The sequence below is a fragment of the Capra hircus genome, chromosome 17 (genome assembly GCF_001704415.2).
Source record: "Capra hircus breed San Clemente chromosome 17, ASM170441v1, whole genome shotgun sequence".
Lineage (NCBI taxonomy): Eukaryota > Metazoa > Chordata > Mammalia > Artiodactyla > Bovidae > Capra > Capra hircus.
Genome location: NC_030824.1, coordinates 55,414,642 through 55,436,277, shown reverse-complemented (window position 1 = coordinate 55,436,277; position 21,636 = coordinate 55,414,642). Strand labels below are relative to the sequence as shown.

Genomic DNA, 21,636 nt, shown 5'->3' with positions numbered 1-21,636 from the left:
TTTATAACAAGGGTGACTCATTTAAGAACAGCTTCTTATATCAACTTGTGGAGTGCTTTATTCAGCCGCAGCAGGGGTAGCCCAAGGGGCCTCTTAATTGAACAATTAGCTCATGAATAAGTCACTCAGAATTTGATGAAAGAGTGGCCGTCACTATCTGCTACCTGATTTTCCTTTGTTTCTTTTTTTTCAGGGTGAATTTAGTATGTAGAAGGTTGAGTTTATAAAGTTGATAGAGAAGGAAATGAATTTGTTTTACAGGAATCTTAAGAAATATTCAAGATGGAATATATAATTTTCTCCATGACCACTCCTAGGAATTGATCTTTCTTGCTTTATTTGTTGATATCGTAAAAGTCCAGACAAAAGGAAGTTGTAAGAACTTTAAATATGTAGCCAGGCAGACATTCTTATGTCCCAGGAGGGGATGGGGGAGGGGTATGGTGAAGCAAAACAGGGCGAAGAACTGCTAATAAGACCAAAAAAGGAAAAATGAATTTATAAAGAAGACCAGCAAATCTCAGGAGGCATGGCATTGCTGATGAACTGGAATATTCCAGATGCTATAGAGACAGTTATTGCTTCATCCCTTTCTCACCAAGAGGTCTCTGCTAAATCTGTCTAGGGTTTATTTATGGGGTTTTTTTTTTTTTTTTTTCAGTGACATATTCCTCTCTCAGTCCTGTCTCCGTCTCTCTGTCTCTCTGCTTCCTCCATCTTTTCTCTGTCATCTCTTCCGTCTCTTTCTCTCCCCCTGCAATTTTCTCTCTTCTTCCTTCCCTTTTTCTCTCTTGTTTCTTCCTCCTTTCCTCTCTGTGTCCCATACTGTTCTAAGTGCTGGAAAGATGTCTCACTCACAATCACCTATGGAGTCTCTTATTAACCCCATGTTAGAGATAACTGATGTAAAGGGAAAAGACGACTGGAATAAGGAGGTTAAATAATCCCCCAGCATGACTCTGGGCAGAGTTTGAATGATCCAGGAGGGGACTTCCTTAATGGTCCAGTGGCTGAGACTCCGTGGTCCCCATGCAGGGGGCCTGGGTTTGATCCCTGGTTGGGGAACTAGATCCTGCATGCCACAGTGAAGATCAAAGATCCCATGTGCTGCAACTTAGACCTGGCACAGCCAAATAAATAAGAAATACTTTTTAAAAAATTGTCCTATTGTCTAGAAATTGTATACAGCTCCAGTTCCATAACATATGATCTCTCTCCCCAAACCGAGTTGACTCTTGTGTCCTTAGAGGACCCATGTTAGAGTGTCTTCTGAATACTCACTCTTTTCCAAACACAGATGGGTCTTTATGACTCCATGCCTGCTACATAACACCTTGTTTGCTTGGCCACCTTCTCCTTTGCCTCAGACTCCTACTCACCTTTCAAAACGCAGACCTCCTCTGTTGTGAAGCCTTTCTTGATACTTACAGGCTGCATCAGTTACTCTTCACTCTGCATTAAGACAGGAATGTACCCACATTTTCATTTTAGAACTTACTACATTGTCCTGGATTGTTCATACATTTATGCTGCCCACTAGACTCTGAAGTCCCCAAGAGAAGGAATGGGACCTTATTCACTGACAAACCCAGTGTTTTCACTGTGAGGAGGGATGTATATTATGTAAGAAAAGCATGGTCGATTTGTAACCTATATACTGTCACCGCAGTGGTATTGATCTTAAATATATAAATTAAAACTCTACATATAAACTGATTTAAACAAACATTTCCTATACAAATTTGACTTTATAAAATTTGAAATTTGTTTATTATTTTGTCTTTAAGTTCCTCTAACTTAAGAGTTCCTCTTGTGATTTAAACGTGCCACGGTACAGGAAAATATGAAGTACAGATACGTTTTAAAAATACTTCTGTTACGTAAAGTGAAGCTCACTCTGTCTTTCCCTCCTGTTTGCACATGTACACACAGAGAGACAGGCAGACACACACACACATACACACACACACACACATACACACACACACTGAATATGCAAACTGGTCAGTGAATAGCTTTAGACATTTTCATGGTTTGCAACTTTGGGTTAAGAATCTTTTTTTCTCTATGCAGTTCATTCATATTAATAAGGTATAAATGTTCTACTGATAAAACCAGTATAAATTTAGGAGTTTAACGACTAGGTTGCAACAATTGTCAGTATTTTTATACCTTTGTCCAATATTATATTACATAGTGTATATATATTTATATATATTTATACATACACTCACTTTATGTAGTCCTATGTATGTTTACTCTCACCATTTTTTTTTTTTTTACTTCTTTTGCTTTCTTTCTACATTCAAACATATGTCCTTGGTTAATGCTTTTAGATGTCAAATATTTTCTTAAAATGATGATACATATACACATATATATGTGTATATGGGTTGCATATATGTGAATATTCACTATATATATTGCTAGTATATAGTCTGCATATACGTACACACACACACACACACACATACTGTCTTTAGTCTACCTATACATACACGCACACACATTACATTACAGCTTGCCATGTATTAATATATAGTTTCTGAGTTTCTTTATCCTCTGAGGCCAGCTAATGATTTCCAGATAATGAGACTGAAGGTATATGTGAACATTCTGGACCAAAGAATGTTAATGCAGCCACCAACCTGGAAATGCCCTTAACTAGTGAGCACTCTGTCATGAAACCCAGAGTGTGTGCTGTAAATTATGTTGTTTACCCTGTTGGGATCTCTCCTGTCATTGTTTTGTGCTCTGGTGAACGATTTTGAGTCGTAATGACTGACAAATTACACAAGTGATAATGCTGGATCTGTCATAAAGAAACAAAGAATAGGATTGCCATTGCTGCACGCCCAAAGGGATGTTGTTTAAATGACCCCCTAAAATGTTGATCCATTATATGTTCCTGGGTTCCTCTCTCCCATCTGTCTCTGCTCTCCAGATAAGCACAGTGTTCTTGTATATTGCTCTGAATTCATTTAACTTGTTTAGCACATCTTTGCTGTAAATTTAGATATAGTAGATTTAGGATTTATGTTTTCTTCTTGCTTTTACTGCTTTTTCTTAAGTGAGAAAGATAATTGTGATTTCTTTTTATCTGAAAAAAGTTTTAATAGATAATCATAGACTCAGTAGCAATACATCAGAGTCAATAACCTGGGCCAGGAAAGAACACAAGATATTTTGAAAGAGCCTCGGGTAATTGTAATGTACAACCAGGGTTGAGGATCACCACTCAGGAGAAGAGTATGTCTACTTATTATGTAAGGAGTTGATTTTTTTCACCTGGAATGCTTTTGAAACATAAGAAAATCTTCCCCAGATGACTATTTTATACTATTTTCCTCTTTGGGGCTTCCGTGGTGTCTCAGTGGTAAAGAATCTGCCTGCAATGCAGGAGACCACCTACAATGCAGAAGACAGGGGCTTGATCTCTTGGTTGGGGAGTTCGCCTGAAGTAGGAAATGGCAACCCACTCCAGTATTCTTGCATGGGGAATCTCTTGGACAGAGGAGCCTGGTGGGCTAATGGCCATGGGGTCGCAACAGAGTCAAACACAACTTAGCAACTAAATCACTACCATCATTTTTTCTCTTCCACAATTGAGAATTAGTTTCAGATGAATCTGGATGCAGTTATCTCAAAATCTGGCTGAGAATTCTTAAGTGGGAGGCGTATCCTAAAAGGATGGTGCGTCTTGGTTCTTATGCAGAGAATAAATATGTATAAGCATGCATGCAACAGCATTCTCTAGGTCACTCTGTTCTTTCCCTGGAATGCTGAATGAAGGTTGCTTTTCCAGGAGATTAACAGTGATTCACCTAAAGCCCTGATATCTCTGTATTTGACAAGGAGTGTTGAGCTGAGGATTCTGGCAGCTCTGTCTACTTAGGGGCATCAGGAATTTTAGGAACTATGAAAGGACAGCTTTGTAGCTGCCCATGGTGGAAGCTATACACAAGTACCTTCAGTAATGATTAACCACAGAGTCTGAAGTGATGCCAGATAAAGGAAAATGAAAAGGACCCCTATATGACGCTTCCGCACTGGTTTCTACTCTGAAAGTGGTTCAGAAAATGTTTGTTTTTCTCCTTAGGTTCGAACCAGTGTTGTACCTGAACACAAGGATCCCGCACCAGAGGTTGGGGTAAGTGTTTCTTAGGTTTCCAAAAGGCAGACTTGTTGCTTCTAAGCTAATCATTTGGATTTTTCTCTGGCCTGCTGCCTGGTAGCTGACAAGTAAAACTGAGTTACATTAACTGGGTGTGAATATGCAAGGAGACATTGTCACATATTTGCTGAATTGCATGGACTTCATTCCTTTTCTCCTGAAAATCATCATGATGTGAATTCATCTTTAGTTCAGGTGGCTAGAGAAAAGTCTAGAAATGGCCCTGCAGGAAACTGAGATGCCATTGGAACCAACATTCCTGGACCAACAGGAGGCTGGGCAATTGAAGATGTGAGTTCTACCTCCCCAGCAAGGAGACCGAGGACTAACTGGCCCTGGCCATGGGACTGTGACGTTTCTGCTCCCTGCGGCTTCAACACCATTGAGTTTAGTCATTTAGTCACGTCCAACTCTTTGCAACCCCATGGGCTGCAGCACTCCAGGCTTCCCTGTCCTTCACTATCTTCCATAGTTTGCTCAAACTCATATTCATTGAGTCGGTGATGCCATCCAACCATCTCATCTTCTGCCTTCCCCTTCTCCTCCTGTCCTCAGTCTTTCCCAGCATGAGGGTCTTTTCCAGTGAGTCAGTTCTTCATGTCAGGTGGCCAAAGTTTTGGAGTTTCAGCCTCAGCGTCAGTCCTTCCAATGAATATTCAGGATGGATTTTCCTTAGGATTGACTGGTTTGATCTCCTTGAGCACAGGTCAAAGAAAAACTGCCACCAAAGTATGGCCCAGTGTTGGGAGATCCAGCTAAGGTTTTCCTGCTGCATCGGAACCATCGCCTCTTCAGCTTTTAGAAGTTGGGAGAACAAGAGGTTAATAGGTGATTTTGCTTAGACAAGGCAGTGGAAGCTCTTGAAACGATAGCCCAGGAGGCTTGTCCCTGGGATCTGGAATTCAGAAAGGAGGAAAAAGTCCAGAAATAAGTTGAGTCTAAGAGACCCTGTGGCTGAGCCAACTGAAAGGCGGATTTGAAATTCCCTGAAGTCCTACATGCAATTAGCAGCCTTCTTCCGGTGGGTGTGGGGAACCCTATACTAGGTAGCATTCACTTCCTCATTGGCCATAGCTGCCATTCCAACTGGCCAAAGGGGGCCATCCAGAAAGCATGAACTGGCTGAGAAGTGAGTCGGCCTCCTCTGCATCTGTTAGCGAAGGCAAAGGAAAACGGTGCTTCATGCTCGCTCATGCTGAACACTGACTTCAAGTTTCTTCCTGGGGCAGGTTGAATAACTCCGGTTCAAGAGAATTTTCGTGCTTTGTTTCCTGTCTGTCCCTTTAGCCTCTTTTACTCTTCTTACTTCCACCACCAATGTCACTGCCAAGACTGCATGGGCTTCTATGCCTTTCCGCAAGGGACTGGCGAGTCCTTCCAGCCTCAGGCTTCCCTCCCAGCAGGCCCCATGCAGTCTCCCTGCCCAGCTGCAGCTCCCTACTGGTGCTATCTCCCATTCCAAGACTTTGGTTTGCCAACTATCTTGTATTTGTTTAGACCACCAGAATACAAAGGGAGGGTATGTCCAAAGATAATCACATAATATGATAAGAATCTAGTACATTTTCTGACACATCAGATATCAGTGAAATGGCAGTTATATTGCTGAACTATATCTCAAGCATGATAAGCATGAGCCTAAATAAGAATAAGTCAGCATGCTTTGGGGGCTTCCTTGGTGGCTCAGATGGTAAAGAATCTGTTTGCAGTTCAGGAGACCCAGGTTCAATTCCTGCACCAAGAAGATTCCTTGGAGAAGGGAATGGCACCCCACTCCAGTATTATTGCCTGGAGAATTCCATGGACAGAGGAGCCCAGTGGGCTACAGTCCATGAGGTTGCAAAGAGTTAGACATGGCCGAGCAACTAACACTTTAAAGCATGCCTTGGCTTTCTAACATTCTCAGAATACATGGTATTCTGATAGGGAAGAATTGCCACACCTTGAGAAGCTATGAAGAACCACTGGTTAATATACATCTCATCACCCCTCAGAAAGTTTTTTTTTGGATACTGATAAAATTCTTGAGGATTTAAGTTCTTGGTCAATGTGTCAAGAACTCTAGCCACTAAGTACTCCTATTTTAAAAATGAGCTAAACATTTTATTATAAATCTTTGAAATACGTCCCACACATTTCTTTGCATTCTTCAGCAGCATCTATCAGAGGCACCCACGTCTCTGTTGCTGACTTAGTCAAGCGGATACCAATTTGTGCTGTGAAAACTTTTCAGGTGTATTCATAATAAAGATGTAATTTTATAATATATATGACTTCACCCTAAAGTGCTTTTTGATGTTTTTTGTAGACTCTTCATCACATTGTAATAGATTTCCTCTCAGTTTTTTTTTCTTTCTGATGTATTTTTTCAGCCCAAATATTTCATGTATGCTCTGACCCTTCCTGTGGGGTTGGAGACTGTGCAACAATGTCTGTTAGGGTTGAGAGTGAAGAAAAAATACTTGTACAAAGGTATGAAAAAAGCCCTGTCCTGTAAGTTATTTGTAGGGGATGTTATGTATCAGCCTCACGATATCAACTTCAAGTTTTCAAAGACCTTTTACAACTTATACCACAGTTATTCTGTATAGTTTTATGAGAATAGGACAGAGTATAACGGACATATCCATTTAACCTCAAAACCAGCACTGTCTAATAGAAATACAATGTGTGCTACATATATAATTTAAAATTTTCTAGTAGCCTGTGCTTTTAAAAGTGTAAAAAGATACAGTTGAAATTAATTATAATATTTTATTTAACCCCATCTATGCAGAAATATTATTTCAAAATGTAATCAGTGTAAAAATCATTAATGATATATGTCACACTCTTCATATCACATCTTATAACTCTGATGTGTATTTACATGTAGAACACATTGCAATTCACAGTAGCCGCAAACTAGTGCTCAAGCTGGATAATGCAGCTCTGGACAACACTTGAAACAATTTGGGAGGTTCACACAAGTTGAAATGTAAAGACAACCTATTACTTGTGACGGGGGGTAAGCCAGTTAACTCCTATGGGTCCCTGATTTTTATCTACAGGCGGGCCATGTCTCTACAAGTATTAACTTTCTTTGAATGCATCCAGACTCCACAAGTCTTAACTTTTTTTTATTTCATCCAGATATTTCTTGGGCTCTGATAAACGTTCCACATGATCTAATAAAAATTTGATGTACAAAAATCATAGCTATGGTGTACTCAGCACTATGAACTGCAAGGAACCACATAACATTCATATATCTCTTTCACTAGGGTGTTGTTCAGTTATTAAGTTGTATCCAACTCTTTGCAACCCCATGGACTGCTGCATGCCAGGCTTCTCTGTCCGTCACTATCTCTTGGAGTTTGCTCGAACTCATGTCCATTGAGTCATAATGCCATCCAACCATCTCATCCTCTGTCGACCCCTTCTCCTCCTGCTCTCAATCTTTCCCAGCATCAGGGTCTCTTCCAGTGAGTCAGCTCTTCACATCAGGTGGCCAGAGTATTGGATCTTCAACTGTAGCATCAGTCCTTCCAATGAATATTTAGGGTTGGTTTCCTTTAGGATTAACTGATTGATCTCCTTGCAGTCCAGGTGACTCTCAAGAGTCTTCTCCAGCACCATAGTTTAAAAGCATCAGTTCTTCAGTACTCAGCCTTCTTTATGGTCCAACTCTCACATTTATACATGACTACTAGAAAAACCATAGCTTTGACTACACAGACCTTTGTCGGTAAAGTGATGATTCTGCTTTTTAACACACTGTCTAGGTTTGTCATAGCTTTTCTTCTTTTAATTGGCTGCAGTCACCGTCTGCAGTGATTTTGGAGCCCAGGAAAATAAAATCTGCCACTGTTTCCATTATTTCCCTATCTATTTGCCATGAAGTGATGGGACCAGATGCCATGATCTTAGTTGTTTGAATGTTGAGTTTTAAGCTAGCTTTTTCACTCTCTTCTTTCACCTTAATCAAGAGGTTCTTTAGTTCCTCTTCACTTTCTCTCATTTGGCAGAAGAACTTATTTTTCACTAGAGTTTATTTCAAGTTATGTTTTGCCTGAATCTAACTTTTATTTTTAAACATGTGTTTTCCTTTTTTATAACTGGAATTTCTCTAACTTCTCTCATACATTTTTTAATACTCTGCCTTTTCCAAAAATACTTACAGTGGACTTATGTTTAAGTCATCTAACTTCTGGGCATATTTTCCTTAAGCACTATATAATCTAATATTTATGCAGTGGTTTCTATTTTCCCAGTAATGTACGAAGTGCTTTGCCTAGATTACTTTAATTCTTATAACAGTAACTGTGAGAAAGAACTATTATCATATGCAACTGTTTCATACAGAAACTAAGGCCTAATGTGGTGGAATAAATTGTACAATTCCTAGGTTTGTGAGAGAAAAGACAGACCTACAGAGCTCTTCAATGCCCATCAGTGGACAAGTAGCCTGCGGGCTTGGAGAAATGATTTATTTGCCCAGATTTTAATTTTTGGATATAATCCTGATTTTAGAATAGCACTTCAGACCTCCAATTCTAGTGTCACTATTTTTAAAAAAATTTTCCCCCTAATATTGGAGCTTCTGCTTTAAAACCTTTAGTCTAAGAATTTTATAAACAACATTGAAGGAGAAATAAAAATGTTACCTAAGTTACATGTGGAATATAAAAATTTGTTAAAAATAATTTTATTAAATTTTATGATTATGATCAAAATAGCAGTAAGATAAAGTACGCTTACTCCTTGGAAGAAAAGTATGACCAACCTAGATAGCATATTGAAAAGCAGAGACATTACTTTGCCAACAAAGGGCCGTCTAGTCAAGGCTATGGTTTTTCCAGTGGTCACGTATGGATGTGAGAATTGGACTGTGAAGAAGGCTGAGCACCGAAGAATTGATGCTTTTGAATTGTGGTGTTGGAGGACTCTTGAGAGTGCCTTGGACTGCAAGGAGATCCAACCAGTCCATTCTGAAGGAGATCAGCCCTGGGATTTCTTTGGAGGGAATGATGCTAAAGCTGAAACTCCAGTACTTTGTCCACCTCATGTGAAGGGTTGACTCATTGGAAAAGACTCTGATGCTGGGAGGGATTAGGGGCAGGAGGAAAAGGGATGACAGAGGATGAGATGGCTGGATGGCATCACTGACTCGATGGACGTGAGTTTGAGTGAACTCCGGGAGTTGGTAATGGACAGGGAGGCCTGGTGCGCTGCAATTCATGGGGTCGCAAAGAGTTGGACACGACAGAGCGACTGAACTGAACTGAACTGAAGATAAAGTAACCATATTAAGTTTTTCTTTTGCATTAGCACTGGGTGCTATTTTCCCTCCATGGGAATTCAAGTTGCAGAAATAGAAAAGACTATTTTCTCTAATCCATTCTTTTACCAAGAGTCCAGTGAATATTCATGTAAACGAATGATATGTTTTCCACCTTCTGAGGTATGGAAGGTCATAATCTTACTAATATTTTTATTGAAGTGAAGCAAACATAAAAAACCCACTAAAAGGTAAATGTATGGGCAAGTCCATTGTTCAGTATTGCAATGTGAAATTATGTACTGTCTGTAAATTGGGGGATTTTGTTAATGCCTTTTATTCTATTTTTAATTTTTAATTGAAGGATAACTGCTTTACAATGTTGTGTTGGTTTCTGCCATATGAAAACATGAGTCAGCCATAAGTATATATACATCCCTTCATCTTGAGCGTCTCTCTCACTCTCCTGCATCCCACCCTTCTAGGTAGTCGTAGTGCATTTTTTGCAACATAAAGTCCTAACGTATAGTTATTTTTAGAATAAAATTTTAAAAATTTAGAATATATAACACTTGTTCTGGTTTGACATGGTTTCATAATATCATTGGGCTTCCCAGGTGGCTCCTTGGTAAAGAATTTGCCTGTTAAAGCAGGAGATGCAGATTTGACCCCTGGGTTGGGAAGATCCCCTGGAGGAAATGGCAACTCAATGCCAGTATTCTTGCCTGGGAAATTCCATGGACAGAGGAACCTGGTAGGCTGCAGTCCATGGGGTTGCAAAGAGTTGGACGTGACTTACCTACTGAGCACGCATAATACCTAAGGTGATTTGTAATGGCTTGTATGATTTCTGTAAGCTCTCTCTCAAAGGATAATATCCTTTGATGTTAATCATGGCACTGACAGTTGTGATGGAAAGGACTGACTCACGAGCGTCCTTTTTTGGCACACTGCAAGCTCTCACAGGGCAGCAATGGGCGTAGCATACAATCCCTATGTTCTGAACAATGGACTGAGCTAGAAGATGGATGAGCTGGGGCCTGCTTCCTCAGTAGCTCTGGGTCTGTGGGCAGGAGAGACATCGGTGGCTTGTGGTCACAGACTGCTTGCAGCTGTGTCTCTTGGTGTGTCTGTAGAGCATTTCTGAAAATAGCCCCTCCACCTGTTCCTACATTCCCGTCTGGGACATCTGCCATTTTTATTGCTGAAAAGACCACAATAACACGCATGGCATGTGCAGTTTGTTTTCTTAATTCTAAAACCATCTATACCTTCAAAATCTCAAAAGGCAAAGAGAGGAAATAACTTGAATTTTGGGGACACTGACATTTCCACTGAGTTAAGCATTTTCCTCGAGTGAGGATAATGAGTGAGGGGTGGAATTTAAATTAAAACCCCTAATTACCAGTGAAAGAGTAAGTGAGACATGTCTTCAAAGTACTGAAATGCTAAAGTGAAATTCACTGACATAGTACACAATCTGCAGGCTAAAAAACTGTTTTGATTTCCCACAGTTCAGTGAACTATGTTCTCAGTTGCCCAGTTACATCCGACTCTTCGTGGCCACATGGACTATAAGCCCCCCAGGCTCCTCTGTCTGTGGGATTTTTCCCGGCAAGAACACTGGAGTGGGTTGCCATTTCCTACTCTGGGGTGTCTTCCCAACCCAGGGATAGAACCTGCATGTCTCGCGTCTCCTGCGTTGGTCGGCAGATTCTTTACCACTAAATGGTTTGTAAATGTCTGCAGGAGGCTTTCTGCCATGTATCATAGAATAACTTCCTTGAAAGGTAATGTGTATGCATCCGTTCATTCATTTACCGTCACTCACTAGCACACACCTGATGTTAAGCAGTGTTTTATCAGAAAGCAAAACTCATTGGGGAACTTCAAATCTCAATTTCTGTTTTGAGGGGAGGGCAAAATAGGCAATTAAATACATAATATTTAAGTAACAATAGAAATGATATATCAGGATAAGGAATAGAGACTAGCAGTGTTTGGGAGGGAGCCCTTTTACACAGAGACAGCCTAGTAGGCCTCTGCTGAGGTGGTGTAAATGCTTTTGTTCAGCTGGGAATCTCCTCAACTAGCTTGGCCCCTTACTGAAAAGTCACCCTAAATTTCCTGAAGCTTTGTTCATACAGCTCATAGATGTCTTTTCTGCCTTGGTTCACTCTAATCATTCATGTCATCAGAGCTTTGTTTCCACAAATCTTCTGTTTTCACATAACATTCTTCATCTGATGATTTAGTCTTCTGTGATTCTGGATTTGCGACTTGTCTAAACCATCGCTTTGAGTTTCATGTGAATCAATTGGGCTTATCATTACTAACATACCGGTATCTCCAACCTGACAACCAAGTTGTATTTCAAATTTTTGCCTTTATGACTTTTGAACCAGTTCTTCTAAGTTAGAGCTTTGAAAAGAGAAGAAAATTTTTGACCTGAAGCTTTTCTCCCCTATAGCCAGTGATCAGTTTGTGTAGGTGCAGCCTTTTATGTATGGAATAATTGCACACTTTCCTCTGAAAAGACCCAGTTGACTTAAACCTGGCATCTCATTTTAGGGCAGGCTGGCAACAGAGATATGAAGAGAGAATGTTCTGGAAGATGTAGTGTGGACTTCTTGTAAAGTATTGCAATGTGTTAGGCAGCAATGGTGTGGGTAATAATATGGGTTTGATATTTTCATGTTTACATCTTGACCTTGAAAGGAGAATGAAAAATCCTATTTATGGTATACCATAATATTCTGACTCTTAAATCACAAGCAGCCAGGAATATTAAAAAGAGATGAAAGGTTTTTATCCTGGAAAAGAAAAACCAATTTAGTGTTTTATTCTTCATATTATGAGTCAGAGAATGTAGAAGGTAGATATATTCATAGATAGCCAATACCCAGTATGATAGAGTTAAAAAACAATTTTAGAAAATGTAACTAAATAAGTACCATTCTTTTTTGCATGTTGGAATGAAATTGTCCCATGATAGTGTAGAAATAACAAAGGAAACAAATACTTTTAAACATTGCTGTGATGGGGGAGAAATATAGCATTTCTATTTATAGCTTGTACAGAGTCCCACATAAAAATAGCTTCAACTAACAGATTTGCTCATATCTGGAATACAAAGTTAGTGCTGCCCATGCCTTGAGGAATTCTAATCAGAACAAGCACAGCATTGGTAAACATTGAACTTTTGTAATCTTTTATTTTATACAAGTTTTCTTAGGTGGAGTTTGTTTGTGGAAAAGTCCTGGCTTCTCTGTTGGCTGTTTTGTTATTTTCCAGGCTCGTCATCTCTGTTTTTAATGAGAAGGATGAATTCACACCCCCTTCCATCTCACCCCATGAAATAGATTTATGTTACTGACGGTTGTACTTTAGTCAGTGGAACATCTGTCGGGCTAATAGAGTTAACATTTCATTCTTCTAAAGACTAATTTTGTGTAAATTGTCGTGATACAAAATATTAAGGATCTTGGAAGTTAATAGTAACCATTCTTTCTTATTTGCAGCGAAGTTTCCTGGGCTATGCCAGTTTTAAAGTTGGGGAGCTACTGAAGTCCAAGGAGCAAGGGCTGGCTCTGAGCCTGAGGTAGGTCTCAATGCTATTAAAGTTACCAGCCCAGCATATTTCTGGAATGCTGGTTGGGTTTGAGAAGTCACAGTTCTTACAGATGTTTAGATGTCAGCTCTCAAATGGCGTATGTTCTTCACTGCAGCAAGTTAACGGGAAACAGCAATTATTCAAGTTCATATTCAAGTTTGTGTTTCAGACGGTCAAAGGTTATCAGTTCTTGTAGGGGGCAAAAATGATATTGTTAACAAACTAGTGGCGGATAGAGGGGAAGGGATGGTGGGGCGGGGATGAAAGAGGTGAAAAATATTAAGCAGTACAAACTACCAGTTATATACTATATAAGCCATAGGGGTATAATATACAGCATGTGGATACAGTCAGTGTTATAATAGCTTTGTATGGTGCGTAATCTATAAAAATATGAAATCACTATGTTGTACCCTTGAAGACAATGTAATATTATAAGCAGCCCTTCTTCGATATAAGATAAAAAATAAAGTGATGAAACTTTAAATGAAACTTCAAAAAATGATGAAACTTCAAAAAAAATAAGGGGAGGAAACTCTTTGAAAGTAAGAAAGTAAATAGAAATGATGGGCATGTTATTAAATACTGTTTCAAAATTACGTTTTAAATCAGGTGGGTTTCTTGGTTTGACATATGTTTGTTAGAGGCAACTGGCAGATTTATGATAATTATTCTTTTTTGAGCTTATTTTGTTGCTGTGCAATTAAATGTAAAACATAAGTTAAAGCAGATTCAGATAGCAACACACAATGGGTTTAGGTATGATTTTGGGGATGATTACAATGGTGGCTTGGATGGTAAATGGTGACTCAGATGGCAGAAAGCCCAGGTGGCAATGCAGGAGACCTGGGTTCCATCCCTGGGTTGGGAAAATCCCTTGGAGAGGGGCATGGCAACCCACTCCAGTATTCTTGCCTGGAGAATCCCCAAGGACAGATGAGCCTGGCGGGCTGCAGTCCATGGGGTTGCAGAGTCAGACAGGACTGAGCAACTAAGCACAACACGGCACAATTTCAGAAGATGATACAACAATCTTTAGGAAGTTGCACAGTATTTTAATACTGAGAAGAGTATTAAATAATCATTTTTTTAACTTCCTTACAAGTTAGAAAAAAATAGTATGCCATTTTCCAATTGTATAATAACTTTAAAATTATGTATGCTTGGAGAATACTACCTTACAATATTTATACAGTATATATAAAGATAAAAATTATATAGAGCACTGTTTGTAAATCTTGGATGATTTACATAAGGGAAAAGGCAATGTGTCTTAAGTGTGTTTGCCCTCTGCCCAGACCCTGAGGATTCATTATAACCAATATATTTCAGTGTAGATGCCACGGTTTATGGTGGAATCTGTACTGCTGGCTGTGTGCTTTCTGATTTTTCCTGATCCTTACAGATTTGCATTTTGACTTAAGAGATGATTTAAAATAATTTAAAGCAATTCACAATTTTATAGAAAAATAGGTTTTGATGGCTCGTACAGAGGCTGGCGTATTCTCTTTGGCTTCCTTTTGGCTGTTGTTTTTGTTGTCTTTTATTGAGGAAGGCATTTTAAAAATCTTTGTAGTTTTGTGATGTTATTCCCGATAGAATTTTGCTGTGGTTTATTTTCCATAAGAAGTGTGTAAGTGCCAGCTAAAATGTCTATCTGTCATTGTCACTGATATTCTATTATCCATCTAGCATGGCAGTCAGATTTGACCTGGGTGCCCCGGATTCATGATATGAGACGTCAGACATTGAGCTTGCTGAGAATCACCAGCGGGTCACACGTTTTCTGCATGACACTTTATTCCTCACCTTGCTGAACACTCTGCAGTATTGGTTGTATCATAGCTGTTGTTAATATCAGCAGCCCACCGCACAATGTTTAGATACTGGCTTTGGGAAAGATATCAGAAGCCAAGAAATCTTTAGTGGGAGGAAAATAACTAAACACACACAATTAGAGGAAGAGTCGGAACAGGTACATCTAGTTTAAGGTATCACACTTAGGTTAAAAAAAGTAACATAGTTCTAGATTTACAGGAAATCAAGACGCTTTTGATAGTATACTTCTGATTCTTATTTATTTGATTTTGATTTTATAAAAGGAAACCAGATTGAGCAACAAAACATTGCATTTTCTAGAAAAAATAAATTTTGAAATGGCTAGGTTACTGGGTTTTTTTTTCCCGTTTTGCATTTTGCCAAATTTGTGGATTTCCTTGCCTGTGAACAAGACACATTATACACTTAGTATAACCTGTTGATTTCTGGTGCTTTGTGTTTTTACATCTATTGTAATTTATCTTCTTTCCACTGACTTGGCAACCTCTGAGGTACTGAGTCAGAAAAGTGTTAGATCAGGGATGCACACGTGCTTGCGTGCTAAGTCGCTTCAGTCATGTCTCACTCTTTGCGACCCTGTGGACTGTGGCTGGCCAGTCTAGGGGCTTCTTCGGGCAAGAATACTGGAGTGGATTGCCATGCCTCCCCCTAGGGGATCTTGCTGATCCAGGGATCGGACGCACGTCTCTTGCATCTCCTGCAGTGGCAGGCGAGTTCTTTACCACCAATGCCACTTGATCAAGGATAAGAAGCATTGTTTTTTTTGATTATTGGTTTTGTTTTTAATGCTTTTATACTAATATCTCACTTTTATTCCTTCTGTTCTCCAGTCATTGTTGTTAAAGCAATAGAATTCTCAGATTTCTGTAAAAAAAAAAGTCACAGAAATAAGGGTATACTTGTCGGCACCATTCTTGGATGGCAAATATCCCTAGAGTCTGTCTAGTTTTTTTGTGATCACTGTCCCTTTGGGTTGCTTCAGTTCAGATAATTCAGATTTAAAGCTCCCAAAGTTGGTTCATGGAGTTTAATAGTTTAATGTGGCCACTGCATCCTATGTGCTGTGAACTGGGATTTTTGAGTTTGAGGTGAAATTATTTTTCCACAGAAAACTTAAAGGGTAAAAAGTGTGTGCCTTATTTATAGACTTAAATCAAATTTCATGGAATATGACAGTGCATTTTTGAAACTGTACTAAAACCTGTTTGTTTATATTGGGGAGAGTGAGACATTATGTGTCTTATGCTCTGATGAGTATGTTAGAGATGTTGTTTCATTGACCCTTATCAAATTAGCCTATGATGTATGATTTTTGTCATTTTATATACTAAGAAACTGAGGTATAGAAAAAGGTAAGTAATTTGCACAAAGTTACAACGCTGTTACATTGCAAAGCCAATGGGTGAAGCCGCATATTTCTGTGTGCAAAGCCTGTGCTCTTTTTTAAAAATGTTTTTTTGGAATCTTTCTTTTTTCTTTTTTTTGATGTGGGCCGTTTGTTACAATATTGCTTCCGCTTTGATGTTTTGGGTTTTTGGCCTCCAGACAGGTGGGATCCAACTCCCCTTCACGGACCAAACCCACATCCCTTGCATTGGAAGGTGAAGTCTTAACCACTAGATTGCCAGGGTAGCCCAGACTTGGGCTCTTAGTGACCCACTTTTTGTCTCCTTTGACAGAAGAGAAAACTGAGATCTAGTTAAAACATGTCACACATTACGTGATTTAGTAATGGCAGAACAAAGCAAGGACACAGGTCAAGGACCACTTGTTCAAGGTGTCTTCCACGTTGATTTCACCACTCATTTTATAGCAAATGAAGACCTGATGAGTCCCAGTGGCCGTGGAGAACTCAGGAATGTTAGCCGTGATGGAGTAAGCGAGCATCAGCCTGCTAGGTTAGGGATAAGTGGAGACTGAGGGAAACCTGGGCAATCTCTTCTCACCCCAGAACCATGACCCTGTACCTGGTTTACTGATCAAGCACTTAACAATTACTTGCTCTGCTAACCTAACCTGAGTCTTTTGGAATTGTAAGAAACCAAAATTTAGAACAATGACTTAACAACAGAATGGAGAAGCAGATCTTTCTCTGGCAATGACGCTAGAGGTCAGAGGAAAAGTTATGTTACTCATAAAGTAGACAATCACAAAGGCAGAAAAAGTAGGGGAGGGTAAAAATTCTTTCCTAGGAAATCCTTCTCAGAAGAATTGAGACAGATAAGAAGTATTGGCTTAGCTTCGGGTTCCTGTAAGTTGTCACCAAAAACTCGAATGAATTTTTTAGCCAACACAATAATTTGACCTTGTCTGACCTTTGCTGCCTATCTCCACGCACTTCAGATTCATTCAGTTCTTGTTCATTGAGCAAGCATTTATCATGAATTTTTCATATGCCAACTATAGTGATAGGTTCTTAATAGATTTTTAAAAATAGCAACGCAGTTCATATTTTGCAGTTGATACTACTAATAAGAATGATGACAAAAAATCCCATTATTCATTGAGCATCTACTAGCAAGCAAGGGATGTGTTGGGTGCTTCTCCTACACTTTTTTATGTAATTTCTGCAGTCTTATCATCCCAGTTTTATAGCAGCTTGTCTAAGATTCCACAGCTGCTGACTGTAGGATTAGAATGCAGTTGGGTCTGACTCCAGAGCTTTCTCTGCTTTGGTTTTCCTGCCTGATAGGAAACAAATGATCCCATAGACTCTTTACCCTGTTCTCTACTTTATATTCTATCTTTTGGAAGATTTTAGGGACCTCAATTATTTTTTCTTAATATTTTAATCTTAAAAATCAGTTTTAAATGCCTGTGACATAGTAGAGGTTCAAACATATTTTGCTGGGATTTTGATTCATGATATTTTTATGGATGCTAAATATGAACCTGGTGCCATTTATTTCCGAGTTGGAGACACCTAAATTAGTGAACATTATGCAACCTAAGTATTAGAGCATATCTGAGACATGTAATAGTGAGTGATGGATTGTAATTTGCTGGAAAAGCTGAAAGCCTTACTTGGAATTCACATTTATTTCAGTGTAGGTCACATTGTCTTGTCATGGGAAATTTTCAGCTCGTCTTAACAACTATTCTGTTGTTTCTTTTGTAATCTCTTACATGTAGTCCCTCCAAGTTAAGCAAACATCTGTGTAATTTTATCATAGTGGATGTGAGAAAATTTTCTTGAATACAGAAGTATGTGTTTACCCATAAAAAGAGAATTTATGTTTCCTTTTCATTTATTACTTCTTCCACATATACAGTAGCACTGTCATGTAACGTACAACATAAGACTTCAGTGATCCTGCATAGATATTTGGTGTATAATGTACCGATGTATGGTAGGGGCTATGAAAGAAACAGATAATAAACTTCTACTGTATTTAATTTTTTTCTTATTTTATGTAACATTTTTATGTACATATTCATGCAAATACTTCATAGATTGTATGGATAGATATGTTTATATTATTGTAGGACTTTTACTTTCTCATAAGCCTTTACTATTTATTTTACATTGTCAAATGCACGTGTTTAGAGATGGTAAGATACAAATTATGGAGTCTTTAAAGTTTTGTTGTATTTTTTGGTGTTTTGCTTAATTTATAAAATTAAGCAAAACACCTCCTCACACACACACAGTACATACACATATTTCAGTTTTGTTTCTAAAAATGGAACAACAGCAAAAAAAAAGCCCACATGTTTTAAACTGAACCTCCCAAAGGCGTACTCTTCATTTAAGGGCAGAAAGCAATATTAAAGAGAGGTTCCTTAGACTGTAACATATAGTTTTCCACACAAGCATATGCAGAGTGATAAAAAAATTTAAAAAAAAGTAATTGTCACCAGCATCTTGCATGTTGGGAGCCAGGGCATGTTCTATAGGCTGTAAGGCAGTGGGTCAGAATCAGTCTGTTACTATGATGCATGAAAGCATCTGAACTTCATAGTAACCTGAGACCAACCTTGGCCATATATTGACAATAGAGTTTTAACTGATAAATTTATTTTTTGTTTGAAATAAAATTAAACTTTCTTTATGGGTTTCCTACTACTACTCTTTCCCTACATGCAAATATTGCTTACTTTAAGCACCAGCTGCCGTCTTTAAAATTGTATGTGTGATGAATACTTTCATAACAACATCTTTTCTTATCACCATTTACTTGGACTTCAGAGATTTATAAGATCGTATACAAGCAAGCATCTTAACAGTCACGTATATTTTGAAGATGTTTTATTCTCTTTAAAAAGTCACTTCTAGTTAGCTTTTCTAGCTACCAGAAAGTAGAAATACTGCAAAAAATTCTTCTGGTTTCACCACAGTAACTTTTATGCGTGTCTAAAACATTCTCTATATTAAATAAGGGCAATGGACATTGATTGAGTGGTGCCCAGAAAGCCTGCTTTGAGAGACAATAGCATATTAGTGATTATTTTACTAAAGAGATATTTACTAAAATTATGAAAGGCACCGATGGAAAAGTTTGAGGATAAGAATAGCATGTAAAAGTTAATTGATGCGCTTGCCTCGAATTTTCTAACAATGCGCATCCTAACCCCCGAAAGCAATGCGTAAGAACACTGCATTTTTTTCCTTTGGGAGTGAGCAAGCAAGAAAACATGCTCATCAGTAGCAAGTGCACACTCATGTTGGATTCAGATGCACTTTTATGTGGAACGCCTCGAATCACTGGAATGCTTTATTCACCATGATTTTGACATGATTCAGAAAGAAGACCCGAAGCTCCTTCAAGACGCTGACCCGAACCTCATAGATCTGTGGGTGATTTGCTCAGTCGCTTCAGTCGTGTCCAACTCTGTGAGACCCCATAGACTGTAGCCCGCCAGGCTCCTCTGTCCATGGGATTCTCCAGGCAAGAATACTGGAGTGGGTTCCCATTTCCTCCTCCAGGAGATCTTCCCAACCCAGGAATCGAACCTGCATTTCTAGAGTCTCCTGCACTGCAGGTGGATTCTTGACTACTAGCGCCACCTGGGAATAAGAAGATATAACTAACACTATCTGAAATTTATGATGGATTAAGCATTTCAAATATCTTACCATATTGAATTTTCTGATAACCTTGCCTGAAAGGTGATATTATTTCTCTTACAAGCAAACGGAGTAACAGCAGTATAACTTCTTAAGATGACACAGCTGGGGCAGCATAGTAATTAGAAGAGGGGTTCTTGACATCAAGGATTTCCTAGAGAGGATATATTTTGTTTAGAATTTTAGAATGAAATGTGTTTAGAGACTAAAAGAGAGATTGACACCTCAGCTTCTTCTTGGGCCCCTTTAGTGACCTGAGATTCAAACTCAGGAGGTCATACATCTCTCCCATTTTCCAACAGATCATTGTTAGAAAAGTGTTCCTATTTGTCCTAGATTTTATCTTCTTGCTTATTCCTAGCTTTCCTTCATGGTGTTAAGTAGGAGAAGTCTCACAATAGACATATGGGGTTGTGTTTTGTAATATACAGATGTGTGGGAAGGGCTCTGAAAGAAATTAACAGTGAACTTATACTTTCTTTTTTCCTATTTTATGTAACATTTTTTGGTGTGCATATTCATGAAAATACCTCTTAGACTGTATGGATAGACATGTTTATACATTTATATTATTTTAAGGCTATTTTGCTTTCTCACAGATCTTGACTCTTCTCCATTGTTTTCTCTATGATCACGTTGAAAGCAGCTTTTTCTGCCCAGTTGTAAATCCCCTCTCCTTTCTTTTTTCCTCGTGAAGTAGTGTAATATATTAACAGTAGAAAGAGCACCTGACTTTCCCACCAGCCTTGGGTTCAAGTCCCAGCTGTATCGCCAGCTGTGTCACCCCGGGCATGTTGTCTATCCTCTAACATCTGTTAACGGGAGTAGTAACAACCTCCCTCCCACCGTGACTCTGGGTAATTAATAAAGGCAGTGAAGTTCCACGCATTGCCATGTGTTAGAGAAAAACACTCTATAAAGATTGTTTTCCTTTCTTCTTGCATTGAACTTACTAATTCCTTTACCCATAGCTTAACATTTTCTTCAGTTTACGTACCTAGTTTGTGGAAGGTCTTTCTTAAAATGTGACATCTACAAATCTCTAAATTGGGCAGTGGCAAAGAGACTGATTTAACCTTTGAACATTACATTTTTATTATCTGAAGAACGGGTGCTTCCTTGAACTCCAAATTCTGGCTTTAATTACACTGACACGAGATTTGGCTTCTTATCAGATACCAGATACCAGCAAGAGATCTAGGGAAAGTATTTGCTTGGTTGAAACAGGCAGCATTCTGATAGAGTTATGAAAAATCTAAAAATTTTTTTGACTTGAAAGTTTAGCAATATAGCATTGAAATCAGGGTAGAAATTCGTAAAAGTGACACAGAATGTCAATTTCTTTTAGAGTTGACTGATGCATTTTATTGCTGAATCTGTGATAAAATGTCTACAGAAATAAATTCAAGTGATGTTTCTCGGGACTGGAGTGTGAAAAGGAAGGGAGGAGACACTGAAAACAGAAGTAGGGCTCTTTGCTTCTGAAGCTGACTCTGTTCTTATATGTAACTGTATTAATGCCGTTTAGGAACAAGACCACCTAAAATTATCGGAAGGCTGTAACATGAGCCACTTTGCAATAAACTGACAACATGACATTAATTTATTATAAAATTAGAGATTGCAAAGCATACAAATACTGTGGACTTAGGATAGTAGAGTAGAAAGAGTCTGGGGTTTAG

The 21,636-nt window shown here is 38.7% G+C and overlaps 1 protein-coding gene across 1 annotated transcript in view; it reads left to right on the top strand.

The window, feature by feature from the left end:
- INPP4B (inositol polyphosphate-4-phosphatase type II B) overlaps window positions 1-21,636 on the top strand; it is a 736,226-nt gene that overhangs the window by 421,231 nt on the left and 293,359 nt on the right. The window contains exons 7-8 of the mRNA XM_018061563.1: window positions 4,100-4,150; window positions 12,956-13,035. Of these exons, the coding sequence (XP_017917052.1) occupies window positions 4,100-4,150; window positions 12,956-13,035 (131 nt within the window). The remainder of the gene's footprint in view (window positions 1-4,099; window positions 4,151-12,955; window positions 13,036-21,636) is intronic.